General features: G+C 37.4%; 1 protein-coding gene across 5 annotated transcripts in view; it reads right to left on the bottom strand.

Annotated features, from left to right (window-relative positions):
• wdfy3 (WD repeat and FYVE domain containing 3) overlaps positions 1 to 12,977 on the bottom strand; it is a 99,952-nt gene that overhangs the window by 67,075 nt on the left and 19,900 nt on the right. For all 5 annotated transcript variants that reach the window (XM_048188196.1, XM_048188194.1, XM_048188193.1 and 2 more), the window contains exon 4: positions 11,379 to 11,488. In XM_048188196.1, coding sequence (XP_048044153.1) covers positions 11,379 to 11,488 — 110 coding nt within the window. The remainder of the gene's footprint in view (positions 1 to 11,378; positions 11,489 to 12,977) is intronic.

Below are 12,977 nucleotides of genomic sequence, written 5' to 3' on the forward strand. Positions count from 1 at the left end.
GAGGCATACATTAGTATGAAATAAATGTATTTAAAATTTTGAATTTAAAAATGTATTTTATTTTATTTATTTATTTTTTTACTAAGGTAAAGCAAATAACTGGCAAACTGTTTACTATTTCACAATTCTGGTAACAGACAGACTGGGGGGAGGGGGGTCACTTTAATGTCTATGTGTTTTGATGCAAGTCTGTGACTCATACCATGTTTAAAAAAAAATCATCATCATCTGAAAACTCAATGAATGGTCCAATAAGGATTACAACAGAGCCTGTAAATCAAAGTCTGAACTTCCTATTTTGTACATGAATAACCCATTTTCCATTACTACAGATGATTATACTCTACTGTTCAGAGACTGGGGTCGGTAAGATTTTTTAATGTTATTGAAAGAAGTCTCTTTAAATATTTTAATATATTTAAAAATATAATCTATTTCTGTGAAGGTTAAGGTAAAAATGCAGTCTTTACTCCAGTCTTCAGTGTCACATGATCCTTCAGAAATCATTTTAAAATGCAGATTTGGTTCACAAGTAACATTTCTTATTATTATCAATATTGTAAACAGTTGTGTTGCTTAATATTTTTTTATGGAAATGGTGATATATTTTTTTAGGATCATTTTACGAATAGAGTTCAAAAGCAGCAAAAACAGCAAAGAAAAAAAAGTGTTTTTTTTTTTTTTTTGGATCTTACTACACAGTTTTGGGTCTCAGGTGAAACCCTGATAACCATATATGGTAGACCAGTGATATCATCACTCTGCTCTAAAGGGGCTCAGGTGGACGTGACTGAAACTAAATGCTGCAGGTGGGTCAGAGCTTCACTTTTCCCTGCCATGTCATCTGCAGCAGTCTCGCCTCTGACACTAATCAGAGCAGGATCCTGCTACCAGTGCCAATGAAACACTGATGCGAGAGAATAAAATCCCATCAGCCGCTTTTAAAGCAAGTCAGGAAGTGATAGGACTCAGCTCAATCTAGCCAATGATTCTCTCTCTCTCTCTCTCTCTCTCACACACACACACACACACACACATGCACAGCCCAAGCACTTTTTCATTGCAGATCCAGTCTGAACCAGTATGCACAGGCTACCATACAAAAACTGGTCTCCTCACAATGGATCCGAAATGGCCATTATTAACGCTCCAAAGTTCTCAAGAAACATTTCTCATTTTTGTCTGTGTTTAAAACAGTGTTTTTTTGTGGAAATAATCATACTTTTTTTTCAGGATCAAAATTCAAAAGAACAGCATATATTTGAAACTTTTTTTTTTGTCTGTCACTCTTGAGCAATTTAATGTATCCTTGCTAAATAAAAGAATTAATTTATAATTGATTAAATTTGACCCCAAACTTTTGAAAAACAGGGTAGTTAGTTATTACTATAGTTATCTTTCTTGGTGTGAATGGGTCTTAAGACAAGGCAAAAGAATCCCAGCAGTGCCAAACCTTAATGGAGTCTCTGTTACAGCACTTTCACATCCACTGCTTTCATAAGAATGAGACAGCAAAACAGAAGAGATTCATCACTGCGTTTTCATTCCAGGAAACATACTACGTGAACAAAAATAAATCAAACTATTCCCTCCGTCAAAACAAACCACCTTCTCTTTAGTAGAATTAATTGCCTTTTAAATTCAAATAAGAGTTTTTGGAGAAAAATGAGGACAGGTTACACTAATAAAGCCTCCTAGGCAAAAGGTCCATATGTGAAAGAAACTGAACCAGCTGGACTCCATAAAGCCCCTGTTATGGCAGGCAGTCAAGGCTTGGAATAGCTCTCTCTGTGGTAGTTTACCTCAACACTGAAGCTACGCTAGCAGACAGGGTCAAGTGTACATGACACCTACAGCCGCTAAACGATGACGTCAGACAGAAAAACACCAATAGAAGAGGGAAAGAGAAGGAGGATTTCTCACAGGCCGTCAATGCAAGAGGGGGGAAAAAGATGAGACAAGAGAGACGGCATCCATGAGGGTGAAATGAGGGATTGGGAATTTAGAGCATAAAGAGCGTCCTTAGAGGGAGAAAAGAAAAGACCTTTGTTGTTTCCGAGGGGCGGAGGGTGTTGCCAAGAGCACCAGTTTTTGTCTGCAACTCTCAGCTTGGAATACAAACATATTTCACCCCTCATGTTTCAACATGTTTCACCTCTCAAAACCAGAGACTACTGCCTGGAAAGATAATTGTGCATGTCCAATTAATTCAAGCTCATCCTCTGTTTTATGACAAGCCCTAAATTGTGCCATACCACTTGGATAAGCATTTCGAGAAGTCTGCATTTATGTGGTGGAAATCTGTTTTATGTATTCACCGAGCAGCATGCAACCGAGCAGCATATCAACATTAACAAAGTCTTTTCATTATGTATTCCGAGTAAAGCAGAAAGAGGGGGTAAAAAAAAAGCACAGACAGTGTGTGTAAGAGAAAGGGCCATAGGAAATCTACATTTCTGCATTCCATATTTTTGCGCAGAAGCTCTTTTTGAAGCGTGAATATATTTTAAAATGTAATTTATTCATGTGATGCATCATTACAGTCTTCAGTGTCACATGATCCTTCAGAAATCATTCTAATATACTGATTTGGTGCTTAGAGGGATAGTTCACCCAAAAATGAAAATTATCCCATGATTTACTCACATTCAAGCCATCCTAGGTGTATATGACCATTTTCTTTCAGACAAACACAATCGGATATATATTTAAAAATATCCTGGCTCTATAATGGCAGCGAATGGGAGGTCCAATCTTGAAGCAAAAAAAAGTGCATCCATCCATCTTTAATGTACTCCACACGGCCCCGGGAGGGGGTTGGGGGGGGGTTAATAGTTAATAAAGGCCTTCTGAAGCAAAGCAATGGGTTTTTGTAAAAAATATATAATCGCTATTTAAAACTTTATTAACTATAATAACTAGCTTCTGGCAGATGGCCATACGCGTCGATTTGCGGCGGAAGAGTAACCCCCGACCCGAGGCATGACGTAATGACGAACGTGGAAGCGCAGAGGATAGAGCAAAACAAAACACCGGTCAGGAATTACAAGTCTAAAACGAGAAATTTTAAAGAGAAATGTTAGAGGATTTCAATATAAGAGAAGAGGAGCTTGAGTTTGTTGAGAGCCGTCTAAGCTTACGTTACTCCTACATCCAAGTCATACATCACGTCACGGGTTACTCGTGTTGTACGTCAACTTGCGCAGTATGCGTACGATCCTCTGCCAGAAGCTAGTTATTTTAGATTATAAATATGGATATTTTTCTTACAAAAAAACATCTCTCCGCTTCAGAAGGCCTTTATTAACCCCCGGAGCCATGTGGATATCTTTTATGATGGATGGATAGGGCTGGGCAAAAAAAAAAAAAAAAAAAAAAAAAAAAATCTATTTTTCGCAGTCTTTTTGCGCTTTAATATTCACAGACCCCGCCTAGACCATGTCGCGATTTGATTTAATGTACAGCTCTGCTTTCGTTTTATTCATCAGTCCATCAAATCGCGTGTTTTTACATGACATCGCTGCATTAGGCTACCTGTACATTCCATTTTCATGGCTGGATTCCGGGAGCTCTCCATCACGAACATCATACAACTTATAAACGGAAGATACCTGCATCTGCACGGATGGTGCTCTCGAATATAGGTGAACATGTTCGATGTGTTTCCTCCTTTTGCAGGTACTTTGTGTCCACATTTTTTGCAAACTGGATATCTACACTCGAGGACAACCCCACGTTTGTTTTTCTATATCCCAAGTATTCCCATACTGCAAATTGTAACTTATTTTTCAATGGGGGATAGAGATTAGAGATAGCAACTTCTGTCTCTGACAATGTCTCTGCTGTATGTGTTTGGGAGGAGCAAGTTTAGAGTGTAGTGAAGTGGAAAGTTGTTTATGTGCAAGTGAGATTCTCCGTTTTTTTTTCAGTACCGTAAATAAGCAAAGTACACGATATGATAATCATACGTGTTCATACCGTGACATACCGTCATATCGTTACAACCCTACTGCATAGTCACCAAAGTTTATCATTTGCACGCGTTTTCAAGCCTTGCCAATTTATGCATTCAAGTGAAAGAGAACTCGTGTGCGCTGTGTGAGAAGTTTTGTATGTGCAGCGCAGCGCACACACCCGAAGCGCTCAGAGCTGCGCGCCTCAGGCAGCATTCAATTAATTCTCTTTCACCTCTCCTTGCGCCTAAACGGACAAATTCACACAAATTTAGCCCAAAATGTTCAAAATCTAGGTATACATAGTTGGTCACAATAAGCAGTACAGAAAGAACGCATGTGTATCATTATTGTATCCGTGCATTAGTCTTAATGGTGCAATATGTAATATTTTTGCAGTAAAATATCCAAAAACCACTAGGCCAGTGTTATATATTTTGTTTACTTGAGTACTTACAATATCTCAAATGTTTCCAATTATTTGTAAATCGTGAGAAAAATGCAATTTTAACCAAGGCTCGTGTGAGGGATCGCCTATCAATTGTGGCATACCCGCGTTACCCTCGGTTTCCGGTTTCATTTTGTAGAAACCACGGAAACACCAAAGACGCTTTAATATAATACACGTTTTAACAGACAAGGGAACAACTGTTTTGATATATTTATAGACAGAAAACTAATAGTTTTTATATAGCTCAACACGTTTAGTCTTATTGTTTAAATCTAATTTACTTTTTGCGAGTACCATGCTTTACCATGCCTCAGAGAAAAACACTATTTTGTCAAGTAGCTAACATAGCATAATCAGATGCAGCTTTATTTTTAGTACCAATAATACAGCATTTTCTCCATCATACAAAACGTTTTAAAATTAATTGCATGCCATTTATCAACACAATCCATCCAGCATTTAATATGATATTCTAAAATCGATCTATCTTACTGCAGTGTGTAACAAGTGTCTCACAGCAGCCGCCGAGCAAACGCACAGAGTAACGTTATAACATAATTTTCAACACTCTCAAATGTATCTAATATGATAAACAGAGCTGTGTTACCTCATACTCATGACCGGAAAAGCAGAAGCGGCGCCGGCGACTGTGTCATAATAACAGTTCCTCTGCTCGTGAGGCGTGTGTTGCGCAATCTCTCCAGCGGCCTCGTTCAGCTCCCACAACACTCGGTCCTGCTCTGCTTCATACTACAGTAAAGTTAATAATCGCATCCATGAACATGATTTCTTCCCAAGTCCTATCTCTATTCTTTTGCACCATCCGTTGAGGTGGAGACCACGTGTCCCAAGATTCCGCGCTCAAACTTGGCGTCATCAAGCTACGCCTTTGTTTTGAATAGGCTTCTAGCGACCTCTAGTGGACAGAATTCTTACATACTGCACCTTTAAAGTGACAGCAACCGAATATTCCTGCAGCTGTTTTAATGTTAATCAGACTACAAAAGACAAAGAGAAAATCACTCCCTGCTCTTCACTGAATAACATTTTTGTAACTTTAATAAGGATTAACCTTTATTTAATTTGTACAGTGAAGATTATTTGCAGTGTTATTTTACATTTGATTACTTTTTTCATTTTCTGTAACTACTGTTAGACCTACCTGAAAAACCTTAAAAGCACTGATTATTTCATTTGTATCTTTGTTGTATTGTATTTATTTATTTGTGCTATTGCTTGTAGTTTAATTATTTGTTCTTTTTTTTAATGACTGTTTACTTGTCTTTAATAATCTTTGAAATTTATATTAGTAGTTTTAGCTGTGGTCTCAAATGGAATTGAGAATTGTTAATTTCACTGGTATGTAAAATATTGGTTGTCATAACCTTATTACAATATAAGTATACATGGGTCAAAAACAAATATTTTATTCATTTATTTATTTATTTATTTTTTTGTGGTGGGGCATGTGAAAATTTATTGAATTCACTGAATCAAAAAAAATCAAGAATCGAATCCGAAAATCAAATCGAGAATCGAAATCGAATTGTATTGACACCTTGTGAATTGAAATCGAATCGATTTGGGACATCTGAATCGATACCCAGCCCTATGGATGGACGTACTTTTTTTTTTTTTTTGGCTTCAAAATCGGGCCCCCCATTCACTGCCATTATATAGATTGGAAGAGCCAAGATATTTTTAAATATCTCTCTGATTGTATTCATCTGAAAGAAGAAAGTCATATACACCTTGAATGGCTTGAGGGTGAGTAAATCATGGGGTAATTTTCATTTTTGGGTGAACTTTAAGGATTATATGAACCAAAATATAAATTAGAACTGTGGCTAACAACATACTTGATTAAGATCTGAGAGTGTTGGAAAAACCTCAGCCAATATATGAGATCCTATTAAAACAGAAAAACAAACAACTTGCACTGCAAAAAAAAAAAAAAAAAGGAGACATGAACATAAATGGCTAATTATTATAGCATATGCACTACAGTTCAAAGTTTTAGGTCAATAAGACTTTTTTTTTCCTTTGAAGTTAATACTTTTATTCAGCAAGCCTGCATAAAATACAAATATATTTAGGTTTCAAATAAACACTGTTCTTTTGAACTTTATATTCAAAGACTCCTGAAAAAAATGTTTCATGGCCTTCACAAAAATGTTAAACAGCACAACTGTTTAACACTGATGATAATAATAAGAAATATCCCATGTGAATATCATGACCATCGCTGTACCATGGTACTGCCACAGCGCTTCATTCCGTGGTTTCTTCATAAAGAATCTAACTAGAAGGGCTTCCATTCTTGTGGGAACACTAGTAACAACATTCCCATTCAGTCGATACAACACATGATTATGGGACATCCACAGACAGCCCTTGATGTAATGATATTCTGCCAATGATGTAACCATGCCCTTGTAACAGAGTAAGCACACATAGTCGGTAACCATTTACTACAACATGGCATGGATATACTGTAGCCCCCACAATGCACTGCAAAAGATACAGAAAAGCACTAGATGCTAATTAATTCTCCTTGTGATACATAAAATCTACATGGGCTCTTCAAAAATGCTCAGAAATCTGAGATGTCCTTTGGGCATTTAGTCAACTCTCTCTGTCATAATGACCTCCCCTGGACAGGAAATCTGCACCTCTAAAGCCCGGGACACACCAAGCTGACGATCGGCCGCCTGGCAACGTCGGACCATTTTTAAGCATCGGCGGACTAAGTTTTCCCGGTGTGTTCTGCACCGTTGGCTCTAGTCGGATGCCGTCTGTGGGTTTTTGGGGGCCGATTCAGCATGTAGAATCGGCGTCGGGCGAGAAAGAACTTTGATTGGCTGTTCAGTTTAGTGAGTCGAAGCGTGAGAATAATAGCAAAACAGTGAACAAACACGTCAAGGCAGTACAGACAGAAAGAATTAATATTAACGTGAGCAGAGTGGAATATAGAAAGTGATCAGCATGAATGATATTCAAAATGGTAAGCATGTACTGCTTTGTTTACGGTTTGTATATCCACAGCCTGCAGTGCTGGTCTCCCTTTCTGAATTACGAATATAGACGAATATATATGAAAGAAATAGACAGCGGTCTCCTTACACGCAGGTACAGAACGTGCGTGCTGGCTAACTGTCAGCTGTAGCCATCTCGGTGTGTTCACGTGCAGTTTTTTTTCCCCGACGCAGGCGACGCAAAGCGTCAACACAGTGGGCTTTTATCAGTGCTAGTTCTTTGGCGTCGGTTTGGTGTGTCCCCACCCTTAGGTAACTGACATCAAAAGCTAGAAATACTTCTGAAGAGCTTTTGATGAAAGCGAGATCAGTCCTTCCTCATCTAATAAATGACATGACAAGAACATTGTCTGTTTGATCGATACATGTTGACCTCTCATTACAGAGGAAGTGCTTCAGGGCGAGAAAAACAACTAGTAATTGGAGATCATTTATGTAGAGTGTAACTGACCGCAACTTTTCACAAAGTTCCCTTCAAACAGGCCTCCATAAAGTGACCCATGTCTTTGTAGTCATGGCTTCAAGCTGTGCAGGCTTGAGCAATCAACAGCTTGAGAACTGCCATCCTCACAGCGGAGGAAGGCAAGCCATCTTTAACTATAGAGTGAGTATTCCTCTTCTCTCCTGCTCTAGATCAAGTCCAACATTGACTAAAAACATACTTAAGGAAAATGTCACAATACTACTTCTGGCCTCCACATAATTCTCCAGTCTCTCAGTCTAGGAGAAGACAGTGTCCATCCCTGATAACAGAGGCCTGTATAACTTGAGATAAGGGGTCTTGTTCAGCTGTGAAACTACCATGCACATGCTTAACAAAGTACACTAGTTTTTTCTTGATTTAACCAATAGAGCTTGATCAGTTCAATAGAACTGATCAAGCCCTTCAGTTCAATAGAAGGGCTGGGTGCTGAAAGGCCAACCTAGGATGGCTGATTCCCAAACACACAATGCCGTTTTTTGAGTTCATACACTAGGTACCTCCATGGGACAAGGGCGGGTCTTTATCCAAAACAAAAATTTGGTAGCTGAATCAGGGTATCTGCAGATATTAAGTTAAATTTAAAGACTTTTTAAGACCTTTTTAATACCACCTCACATGAAATTTAAGACCAAATCTGTGATGGAAACACACACACATTATATATATATATGTGATCAGCTAGAGCCACGTCCCGACACCTTTCTTTTAAAAAAAAATATATTTTATCACATTAAAAGATATGTCATATTGTAATAATAGCCTACATACTATTGTTCTGTAAAAATAAAAACCAGCATTTAATAATCATGATAATAATTAATATAATATAATATATTAAATGTATAAATAGAATTGCTATTATTAAAGTACCTGCAAAATGTTTGGAAACAACTATTGATTTTAAAATAAGTCCCTTCTGCTCACCAGGGCTGCATTTATTTGATCAAAAATACAGTAAAAACAGCAACATTGTGAAATATTCTTACAAATAAAAAGTTTTCTATACTTTATAAAAATTATTTTATAAAATGTAATTTATTCCTGTGATCATTTTCAACATCATTACTCCAGTCTTCAGTGTCACATGATACTTCAGAAATCATTACAATTTGATTTGATGCTCAAGAAACATTTCTGATTATTATCAGTGTTGAAAACAGTTCAATGAACAGCATTTATTTGAATTATATACGATTCTAATGACTAATAATGCGTTCCCAAATGCAAATTTAAACGTCACAAACAAAGAAGCATTTACAGTTAATCGAAAATGAAAACAGCACTGCTACAGCAAGCATGCAGCGCGTCAGACTATTATTTATATAATTAACGTTACATCACAGCCGTTGCAAATTATATATTTAATACCACCATTCATAAAAAAGTTTCCGAACACGTTTCCGCGTTGATTGTACTCGTATTTGGCGCGTTGACCCATTTGAACTCTTTTAGAGACCGTTCATGTCGCGTCTAAAAACGCATGGAAAACGCGTCGGCGCCGCTTTCTCCTTTCCAAAGCACTCGGGCACTGTGGTGGCGTCTACCGTTACTAAGCAACCATGAGCTGCGCTCTCCATGACGAGTTTGTTTCAGCAAAGGATATATGGATTTCCAGAACCGAAAATCACAAGCAGTAGCTTTGCCACAGCATATTTATTTAAAAATGTGTGTCCGTGTACAGATCTGATCAGATATTCCTACATCTTTGCTGAGCTTTGTTCTGCAGATGGCGCCTCGCGCAGCGCTGGACCATTCCATCGGTGACGTATGAGAAAACATAACATACATAAAACATTTTTGCGGTAATGCAACGAAAAATATTTAAGACCTATCGAATCTGAATTTAAGACATTTTAAGACTTTTTAAGGCCTTTTATTAGGAAAAGTATATTTAAGACTTTTTAAGGACCCGCGTATACCCTGTGAATTCTTTGAAGGGTGTGGCACACCAAGCCGATGCCTAGTTTTTGTGGTGACCGTTGTCACTAGTCGGACCCCCGTTGGCTGCTTTGCGGCCGATTGATCATGTTGAATCGGAGAAGGTGGAGATCACTCTGCCGAACTGTTCTGCCTGGAATACACTGCATGACTTTTCAACTCTGAACGGATTTCAAAAGCTGGGCATCATACACTACATGACTGAGGATCAAACAGTACCAGACTTTTAAGTCAAAGCAAGCAAACGTCAAGGAGGCACATGCAGAAGGCTTTGTTAATGTTTGTATATATTCGTAGTCTTAGCTCTTCCAGTTCTCTTTTTGAATGTGAAAACAGACTACTGCAACCTGGTGGGATGGAGAGTTATTTCCTCTCACTTAGGCACAGAATGTACTTGCTACTTTTTGTGGTGTAGTCTTTGTGATGTATTCAAGTGCAACTTTTTAACCCAGATGCAGGCGACACAACAATTGGCTTTCATTGCCACTACAGTTTTCTTTGATGTGGATTTGGCGTATCTGGGCCTTAACAGTGCAATGCAAGCTAAATGAACTTGGCAAACTTCACAAGCGATTTACTGAGGGTACTGACAGAGAGGGAACAGTAAATCTCAAATCTGAAGACAAATTTCATGCACCTTGATAGTGTAAATCATGATTTAGATAACACATCAGTTAGTCTTCTTACAAGCATTCTGCTTAAATGAGAAAAATGTGCTAACCTGAGCTTCACAAGTGACCTAAACACTAATGTCTAGCTTAACATCTTTATCTGCACAGATCGGCTTGATTATAACTGTAGGTCTAATGCACCTGTTACCCAGGTGAGATTATATTTCATGATGTATTTTATCAAAAGAATTTACATAAAGTTCTAAGAAATATTTTGTTTTGTTTCCTAGAATGACTTGATAATATGTGGGCAAACGTATATTGGGATCTAAGCGATGTGGGTGGGTAAGCCATGTAATGCCAGAAAATAATGGCTTAATAAAAACAAAACAAATGCTGTTCTTTTGAATTCTTAATTCATCAAAATCATCCTGAAAAAATGTATCACAGTTTCCACAAAAATATTAAGCAGCACAACTGTTTTCAACATTGATAATAATAATTGTTCCTTGAGCAGCAAATCAGCATATTAGAATGATTTCTGAAGGATCATGTGACACTAAAAATTGGAGTAATGATGCTGAAAATTCAGCTTTGTCATCACAGGAATAATTAACATTAACAAAATATAATCAAATAGAAAAGTTAATTTAAACTGTAATAATATTTTACAATATTACTGTTTACTGTATTTTGATCAAATAAATGTAGCCATGGTGAACATTACAGACTTCTTTCAGAAACATAAAAAAAAAAAAAAAATCGTACCAACCCCAAACTTTTGAACGGTAGTGTAAATGTGTTTGTATATACGTGTTTGTATATATTCTAATATGCTGATCAAATGTGTTTCATGTTTCATGCATCTTGTGATTGTTTCAACTGATGCACATTAAACATACAGACCTGTCCCGAGGAGGCCAGCAGGTTGATGGTGTTCAGAAGCATCCAGCCACGGCTTGCCTCCTCGCTCTGATTTACCTCCAGAAACTGCACAATGGCTCTGCTGGCCGCCTCTGTGGGAGGAGCACACACACACAAACAGAATCACTGACGCGTTTAACAGTCTGTGCATGTGGATCAAATCCATTTTCACACGTCAGCTTGTGTGTGACTGGCCTCATCTGGGGAAGGACGCTGAGTCAATTAGAGGTGATGACATGCAGGCGGTTTCGTTTCTCATTCATCCATTGCTTCCTTATTTTGAGAGGGCAAAACTGTGACACCCCAGTGAATTCACAAAGGACAAGACTTACTCAGAAGAATATTATTTTCTGCTCCAACAAAAATGTAATTATATCATTTTAAAATCCAATCTCATTAAAAATACAATAAATTTAACATACAGAATAAATACATTAATACTATTTTACGCTATGATTTTTATTGCATCAGTATTATGACTACAGTTTGAAAAAAGCAAGCGTTAAACACAATACATTTAATAGATGGTTTAAAACTACTAAAATGTTTAAGTAATTACTTGTTGTTTCATGACATGCTCATACTAGGGTTTGTGAATCCAAACAGCATATGCTGCCACGGTGGATTACATCACCAAAAATAAACATTACTGTACATCATGTGCCAACACACAGTATGTGGACAGCAGAGTAATTCTGGGACCAAGCCCAGATTTAATCAGAAAAACTGAAGTCTTCCTCAGTCATAAACACAGCTATTAAAGCAAGAACGCACAGGTTTAAAGCAGGTATAAACTAATTAATGCACCAAAATTAAGTTTTTTTTATTACAGCCACCATTTAAATTAGGGCTCCACGATACTGGGAAAATATGCAATATGCGATACTGTTGTTGAGTATTGTGATAACAATATTTCTTGCAATATAACATTTCCCTGAAAAAATGCTATTAGCCATTTTTTTTTTTTAATTCTTACTTGAAATTGTATTCAAGTAAGAAACAATACAGAAACTGAATGATCAAATGTCAATCTAAAACACTGCATAGTCTCCACATTAATTAAATATACAATGATTCATAATAAAGCTACAAAAGTTATTCATTCAAGAGCAGTGAGTGAATTTCTCTTTATATTTTGTTGTTTGACAGATAGCAGCAGATTTACTATATTAGGATACTGTTCCTTTAAGACCTAATGCACAGCCAAAGATCCTACTGAAACGCATCCTATTTCTTTCCCAACTGATAACGTTCACTTAAGACATAACTAACTGTGTTTACATGAATACTCACCAAGACAGACATTTTGACATAACAGTGAGTGTATTTGACCGTTTGAATGCAATAAGGCACGAAAGAAAACTGACGGAATTGCACGCTGTCAAAGAGGCGGCTCCTGAACGCGCTTCAGGTGCGTGTGTCAGACAGCACGAGACCGCAATGGTTAATAACTCTTTTTAACGTCACGTAAGTAACAGTCGCATGCCCAGTCTATTCACTGCTATATGCGTTGACCTAAAACTTTGACTTTTCTTAACGTTTTGTTGTAGCCTATTAAAATCATTCATATATCGCTTGCCA

Source organism: Megalobrama amblycephala, linkage group LG4 (genome assembly GCF_018812025.1).
Source record: "Megalobrama amblycephala isolate DHTTF-2021 linkage group LG4, ASM1881202v1, whole genome shotgun sequence".
In the NCBI taxonomy this organism is placed as follows: domain Eukaryota; kingdom Metazoa; phylum Chordata; class Actinopteri; order Cypriniformes; family Xenocyprididae; genus Megalobrama; species Megalobrama amblycephala.